This window comes from Limulus polyphemus, unplaced genomic scaffold, assembly GCF_000517525.1.
Source record: "Limulus polyphemus unplaced genomic scaffold, Limulus_polyphemus-2.1.2 Scaffold3319, whole genome shotgun sequence".
NCBI lineage: Eukaryota > Metazoa > Arthropoda > Merostomata > Xiphosura > Limulidae > Limulus > Limulus polyphemus.
The window spans coordinates 61493-70196 of NW_013668929.1; the positions used below are offsets into that span (position 1 = coordinate 61493).

The following is an 8704-nucleotide window of genomic DNA, read 5'->3' on the forward strand; positions in this document are numbered from 1 at the left end:
AAAAAAAACACAAGTGTAGAGGACAACGTTTCGAAAGTTTTCGTCTTTAGATATTAGTTAGAGGGCGCATGACATTAAGCTCGAGAAACTTTCGCTACTATTGAAATATGGGAAGTGTAGTTATAAATATGAGCAAATGGTCAGTTAATGTTAAAATAGGTATTTATTTGAGTAGTGAATGAGAATCCGGAGAATTTAGTGAGAGAATGCGAATATTCAATGTTTGTAATCTATTAAGTTAATTCGTCAGTTTGTAAAGTAATTATGTTATTCAATTACTCAGTGAGCTACGTTTTTAAATTTTATGTATCAAAATGCAAAGATAATTAAGGAAAGCGTACAGCTCACAAATTAACTGAAACGTTTCATTTGAAGTTAGGCCTATACTTAGTTATGGAGTTTATGTATTTGAACTCAGGCCCACATCTTGGGTCAACGTGAGTATAGCCTGTAGAAACATTATAGAAGAAACAAACTAATTCGTTATCGTTGTATGGACAAAAACTTGGCCTTATTTTTGCCACATAATTCTAAAGGACTCGACCAATTGAAGAAAACGTCACAACAATAATAATAAATGCAGTTAACCAGTTTATGTTGGCATGATGTTGCGATTCAGTGGCTTATAACAGCTATTCGCTGATTTTCTTGTCTTGTGTTAAGTTAACAAGTGAGTTAGTAATTGCTTAAAATTCGATCTAATTGACATTTGCTACAGAATATGTATTAACTAGCGTATAGCCCGTCAAAAATGACGGGTAAGTACTACCACCCCCACTCCATAGTATATTCTAACCTCACATTTCATAGTTAACTGAAATAAATAAATTATGCGAAATCAAGCTTGACCAATAAAGAGGCAGAAAAGTGCAGTTGAGACAGTCAAATGTCGATAAATTCATTAGGTGAACCAATCAAAATTATGATCATTCATGAAATGAATTCGTGGCATATTCATAGAATAATTATTGCTAAAAATCAGTTAGTTTACCAACTTCTAATATATACAAAAGCCAGTACGTTTTGGAACACTACTTCCAACAATGGTTTTTATGTCATATGTCTCTTAGCAACAAAAGTATAACCTAATATTATTGTTAGTCTATGTACTGAAAGTATAAAATGAAATGTATAGACATCAAAACTGGAATAATATTTCTTGATTTCTTAATTTAGAGTCTCTGTTGATTAAAGAGGTTTGTATTCTATTAAAAACATTGGTGATATAATAGAAAATAGTTTAATTCAGAAACGATTTAAGTTTAAAATCGAATCGATATTTTTACTTGTATGATAAATTTCATGCACTTCGCTCTAGACTAGGTGATCCCACACTATGTCTTTACTTTAGGCATATTGTATCAATACTTACTACACTTATAAGGTTTTACGGCACACCCCTCCTCACGACCCTCTTGCATTCCCGTCACTAAAATCGCAATGAGCAAACAGTAATCGAACTATTCTATCTGGATAAATGCATTTTGGCTTTTATAACTCCTCCTATTTCGAGAAATCAAGAGTGACGTGACACACACACTGGCTTTTATATAAGTTAGATTCGATTACGTCATAGTAATTGCAATGTATTTACTTTTAGACTAAAAGACTTGACGAGCTAGTCTTCTCACGTATTTAGGTACATCTTTAGGTATTATTGTTATTACTTTAGCCTTAACAGTGGGTACGTTTAATAAATAACAAAATGACAGCATATCCGGAGGAAGATATATGACAATAATAATGATTCTTATAAGAGCCCGAATTTGTTAACAAACCACAGTTATGTAATAAAATCCGTGTTGAAAGTGAGAGTTATCTCCTTTACTCACGTGTAAAGTATGTCCTTTGAGATTTAAGAGTCGACTAACTATACAGTTGTATAGTTGTATTTCCTGTACCATATCGTATGTATTTCTTTAGCAAAATCTATATCATATATGCTTAATCATAAATAAGAATAAAAACATTTATACTTTAAAAACTGTTTATCTTCTTGTGATAAAACGTCTAACTGTATGAAAGAAAACTGTAAGCTTATCTGTTTTGTTATTGTATGAATATCAGGAGCATAGAGGTGAACACATTCATTTATCGTTTATTGCAAATTCCCATCTGTTGTTCATTCCCTTTGATTGGTCGGAGGTTGGCCTCTGGCAGTGGTCGTTCATTGGCTAACTCAAGGGCTGTCCAACACCACCTAGCGACTCTCTAGTTGGTGTTGTCTGTGTTCGGAGTCAGATAGCTGTTTGTTGACGTCACGAAACATGTATTTCCTATGATAATAAGATAGTGAAGATGGTGGAAATGTTTCTGATTTAGTGCGATGCTTGGAGAAAGGTTTGGTTGTTGTTGTTGTGTTTTTTGTATGAAATATGTCCAAAAGTCATAATGGAAACATTCCTTTGCCAAATGGTTGGGATATTGCGTGTGATTTCGATGGGAAAATATATTTTATTGATCATATCAACAAAGAAACAACTTGGCTGGACCCACGCGACAGGTAAGTGTGCAAGCTTGGGATTTTGGAATGTGGGCCCCCCTTGGTCTAAGTTCTAACCTAATCACGCATGATTAGAATTGTGCTTTGAGTTAATTAAGTAAATAACTTACATATACGTATATGTAATGTTTAGGAGTGCAGATGCATATGTGTATGCTGTTTATGGACGATCGTTCTAATTAAATTTTGATTTTTCATATAACAGATTCTAACTCTTAAGTCAAAATAAGGCGTGAAACCCGAGACAGGAGACGATGCATACCAGGGCAGGGTTATCAAGGGGAGGAAATATTTTCAGAGAGGAAATACTGTGGCGCCATTCATATCACTCATTAATCAGTTGATTTGTAATGTGCCCGTTGTACTTTTCTCAGTAATTACCTAGAAATTTGAGAATTTAGTATTTTAACCAAACTATTAATGCCAATTTTCATTTAAATTGCGTTAAGACATAATTTTAAGAGTTAGACTGCAGCAATTAAGTTTATCCAATTGTGCATCACTGTCTATATAGTATAATTGAAGTAACTAATATGCTAAAACTAAAAGGTACAATAAAATTTCATAATTAATTTAATTTGATACTTCTAACCTTTTTGCTTTTTTTGTGGTTTAAGAAACCAGTCTAGGAAGAGATTTAGCTGTTTTTTTAACTAAAAATTTCATTACTCGTAAGCTGAAGCTTTCTCTCATATTTTTGTATTAATTATAATAAGATAGCAGTAGGTATTTTGCTCATTTCCACTGACTCCAATTAATACAGTACTGCTACCAATTGTATTCAGAAATAGACTTAGAAATGTGTCTCAACAATGTTTTCTAAGTTCTACATTTTATGAGCTAAATCATGAAATTTTATGAAATTTATCATGAAAGTAGAAATATTGATTCAGTGTTAAACTTAAATCATTTCTAAATTAAGCTATTTTCTGTTATATCACCAACCTTTTTAATAAAAAAACAAACCTCTTTAATCAACAGAGACTCTAAGAAATCAACAAATATTTTTCCAGTTTTGTTGTCTATACATTTCATTTTATACTTTCAGTACATAGACTAATGATGATATTAGGTTATACTTTTGTTGCTGAGCAACATGACATATAAGCCATTGTTGGAGTGTAATGTTAGGAAAATGCCCTGACTTTTATATATGTTAGAAGTTGTTAATCTAACTGATTTTTACCAATAAGTATTCTGTGAATAAGCTACAAGTTCATTACATCAATGATTTTAATTTTGATTGGCTCACAAAGGAATTTATTGTCATTTGACTGCGTGGACTGCATTTTTCTGCCTCTTTGTTAGTCAAGCTTGATTTTGTATAAATTATTTATTTCAGTTAGTTATGAAATCTGAAGTTAGAGTATACTATGGGGTGGGGGTGGTAGTACTTGCTCTATTATTTTTGATAGGCTATATGTTAGTTCATTAAATAAAGCTTAAACTAAAACTTTATTGTGGTGAGGGAGCTTGAAAAGTTGATAAACATTGATAGAATAGCTAGGAGAACAAAGAGTTTGGAATTAGGAAATTCAAAGTATAAGTTAAATAGTCCTCCAGTGGGACAATGATAAGTCTACAGATTTACAAAGCTAAAATCAAAGGTTTGGTTCCCCTTAGTGGACATAGCCGATAGCCCGATGTGACTTTGCTGTAACTAACACACATACACATAAGTTGAATAATAGTTTTAAAGTTAACTGTGTGATTGACGGATCAACAATAAGCGTAGTTGCTATTATTATAATGATATGAGTCTTAGGGACAAATCAGATGAACTGAGAGCTTTAGCAGAAATGTAAGACTAATATATAATGGGACCTTCTGAAACTTGGTTATAAGTTATTTAATGGTTACAGACTCTTTGAAAGCCAATATTGATGTTATGAAACAAGATTTATCATTAATTAACTGGAACAGTGAGTTAAAAAGTGATGTAGGACAGATTTGGGATATTTTAAACAATAAAGTGTATTTTATACAAGAAAGATGTGTTTTTAAAAAAAGGAAAATGAAAACAGGAAAGATCAAATCTAATTAGCTTATTAAATACATAAATTTAAGAAGTTTAAATTTACTGAGAGGTTGGAAGATTTACAAAAGTATATGGAGGTTATGTATTTGGTTAAAAAAGAAATTAGACAATTCAAAAGGGTTTATGAGAAACAACTGTCTAATAATGCTAAAACTAACAGCAGGGATTATTTTCTAAAGATGTTCAATTAAAATGTTTAAATGGGGATTGAGTCCTTAAAAGGTGCTGATGGCAAGGTTTTTGTTCAAATTAAATGTCTGAGCTTATCATGTTTTCTTTCATTTTCCAAGAGTTAGATATCAGAATTATTCCTGACTTTGAGCATTCTATGTGAATGATTGGAATTGACCTGAATCATGTAGTTATTAGTCCGTTTTGATGGTAAGTAGAGAGACTGAGAGATTAAAAATAGATAAAGCACCAGGGTCAAACATGGTTTTTCCCTCAGGGTTGTAAAAGTGGTCAGAGATCAGGTATGAGAGCCCCTGTCTTTCTGTATTATTGGTTCATTTGACAGTGGTCAGAATTCTGATGATTGGAGGGTTGCTTTTGTTACTTCTATTTTGAAAGAGTGAGATAAGAGTTACCCTGGAAATTATTGTCCACTTAGTCTTACTTCTGTAATGGTGGGAAAGAAGTTCACAAAGTTATTTAGTGAAATGTGATATAATAGGTGAAAATGAACATTGATTTAACGTATGGAAATCTTGCCTTACTAAACTGTTATCCTTTTTTTTTTTCAAAGATATCTGGACAAAGGAAAGGGTATAATTTGATTTACCTAATTTAAAAAAAAACTAAGGTACTACACAAAAAGTGAGTCAAGAAAATTACATCAATAGGGTGGTGAAAGGCTAGTTAATTGGACTGTAGGTAGTTGAAATGGAGAAAGTAAAACATTGTATACCATCTACGGACAAGAGACCATATATCCTTCAAGGCTGTCCTTGCACACCTATCCTTGGGAAAATTTAATCCCACCCTCTACTTTGCAGGAAATCATCTAAACCTCTCTTAAACTCCTGTAAAGTGCTGCCCTCCACTGTTGATAACAGGAAATTATTCTGTGAGTCAGTCACCCTTTTAGAAAATTTGAAAAAAAGTTGTAATAACTGGAAACTAGTCTGTCTTTTCCAAATGTTAAACTTGTGATCTCTCATTTTGTTACTTTAGTAATGTAGCACAAAGACTGTTAAAAAGGAGTCTTTTGTTGTTGTTTTTTTGTCTTATTTACATTAATAACAATGATGGGGGCATTAATTATTAATTAATGAAATTTTCTAATAATATGGGGTATTTCTAGCTGTATTGATGTTGTCAGAAGCCAGCATGGGTCCCAGGGCAAACATCCTTGCTGGACCACCTTTTTTTTCTCTTTTTTTTAATGTTTTTAAGAACTTATTATTAAAAAGATCTTGAATTAGGACAGCAAAAAGCTCATAAACAAGGCAAGAATCATAGCAGAAGCCATTTTTAGCACACAGTATAAGCAAAAAACCTTTAATAAAGTATCAACAAATATCTATTAAATCTATAAAGTAACAAATATATATATCTATTATTACTCAAGTTATTATTTCAACCATTCTGAATGTATTAAGCATCTATATGCAAAGAAAAGCCAAAACTAATAATTGTTGGGTTGTGATATCATATGAAAAGTAGTAGTAAATTGTAATTAATATATGTTTAATGTATTGTACAATATATTTAGTATAAAAATACTAATGAGTGATGTGTAATGTAATAGATGGTTTTTTGATACCAGACACATTTGAAAGAAACAAATAATGCAATATTGATAATTAAAAGAAGTACTCTGTTCTGTAAAACTTAAAACTTGTTTACTATCAGATACACACAGCATAATATTTATGGTTATGTTTCACCATGTTAAACTGGCATTTTCAGGTACAAGAAGTGAGCTCCTGATCTAGATAACATGAAAAATTAGCAGATGGACACATTGATACTTGATTAGTTGAGCTTAACAAGACTGCAGTACAATAAAAAGATGTTACAAATGGGCAAAGAATTATTGCTTGTTTTGTATACATGAGGAAACTTAATCATAAAATCAACTGGAAATCAGCCAAATTAATATATAAAACTGGAAATTATGTCAAAAGAAAAATTGTGGAAGGTTCATTGATCTAAAGGTTTCAGAACTTCAAATACCATTATGGGTCAGTTGAAGCTGAACCCCCCACCCCCCTCTCTCTGATGTCATATACCATTAAGGGACTTGGAACTTCTGTTATGAATAAACAGTGTATGTGTTTCTCTGAATAACCAATCGTTAGACAGAAGAGGACTTGTGAAAATGTTGAAAACTGTAAACAAATAAATTTAATGTTGCTCTAAAGTAGTAGTTCAAAACATTATTTTAGATTTTACCTGATATTGTGTATTACCTACTATTAGAATGTTAATATTCTTATAATTGTTAAGAAAATGATTTCTGATATGTTAGGCATTTTTTATAGGTGAATGTAGTTCAATGTATTATGTTGTAAATTCACCTCATAAATAGAAAAGATAAAATATATGTATACAACAATTCAGTGTCAGAAGTTTCAACTACAGTTAGATGATGCAACTGTATATCAGAGGATTTATAAATTTTAGGTTCAATCTCTTTGATAATAAGGCTTTTTTATTTTGTGGCAGTTTATATTTTTTTCTCTATTGAGAATTTCAATATTGTCTAGTTGAAATGAATAAACATGCTTGAACATATGTTCATAAACTTGAGAGGGAGGTTTGTTGTGTTCTTTACCACAGGTAGGAACTTGTCTTGTAGTTGATGTACCTGATGATTTCAGATTAACCTGTTAAATCATGGTAACCATAAATATTATACTATGGATTTCCATCAGTAAACATGTTTTAAGTTTAAATGCTAAATTATTTTCTCACATTTTCTCCCACTATGAAATGTAGTTTGTCCTTAGAAGTACAAATCTAATTTATGTGAAGGGGAAGGATATGCTTGAAGGAAAGAATCAATGTGAAGTATTCTATAGATGTGCATGAAGATTGAGATGATTATCACATTGAGAATAGATGGGGGAAAATGAGTTGAACCATCCATGTGAGGAAGAGATGATAAATTGTTAGTTCATATTCTTGCTGTAAGTTGGAATTACGAGATTTCTGAACAAATAAATTCAATAATTCAAAATCTGATAAATAGTATAGATAAAATACTTCCTCAATAGATTGTTTATAAACAGTATCTACATTAGTTTCAGGATCATCCCAATTATATTAAGGCAATGTATCAGTTTTGTGGTGTGTTACAAACAAAATGCCCTCCTGATACACGTCATGTATATTGCTTGTACTTATATTATACTGGTGTGTTACAAACAAAATGCCCTCCTGATACACGTCATGTATATTGCTTGTACTTATATTATTACAACACATAAATTCCAGCTCTGTTGAAGATTTAATATTTATTAACTCTTTCAGCACGGGCTCGGCCCCTGGGAGTGACCTTCTAACCATTTTCTGCTTGTTATAGTTTTCATGCTATAACTTTTAAATTATTAAGCAAATGTTAACAAAATTTGGGAGATTATCAGTAAACATTATAATGCTTTCATACACAAAATATCAATTTTTTATTAAGTGTTAAAGTTTGTAAAGCAATATTTTTCTCGTGTCTGTTTTTTTTTCTTTTCGCATGTTGCCTATGTATCATGCAAAGTAATATTCATTCTAAGATAAAAAATACTTTTATGGATCAGAAAGTTTTCAAATTTCACATGCAAAATCTTTATAATGTCCAGATAGTTATCAAACATTTCTTAAGAAAAAACTTTGTATTTTATCTGTTATTTTCAGTAATTAATCTCTGTACGGGTTCGGTAGATTTGACTGATCTCCAACCACCATAAAAAAATTAGGAAATAAATATAAATTATGCCTCTTTCATGTTTAGGCTAAATAGCTTAAATCTCATAATATTATACATTTATATATGTTTATTATTTGTATTATATTGACCTTTCAGTCATGCCTGGCTAACAATACAGAAGTTACAATGATGTGGCACACGTGCACTCATGTTACAGTATCAAATAACATAAAACTTACTATTAGTCTGTACAAAGTAACTTGTCTTGGCTGTGTTTTAGTAGACAAGTATTTTGTAA

General features: G+C 31.2%; 1 protein-coding gene across 1 annotated transcript in view; it reads left to right on the forward strand.

Annotated features, from left to right (window-relative positions):
• The first annotated feature begins 2235 nt into the window (after window positions 1-2235).
• The window catches only part of LOC106469127 (protein kibra-like), a 44723-nt gene continuing 38254 nt past the window's right edge, over window positions 2236-8704 (forward strand). Inside the window, exon 1 of the mRNA XM_022397557.1 lies at window positions 2236-2503. Coding sequence (XP_022253265.1) covers window positions 2376-2503 — 128 coding nt within the window. The 5' untranslated portion in view covers window positions 2236-2375. The remainder of the gene's footprint in view (window positions 2504-8704) is intronic.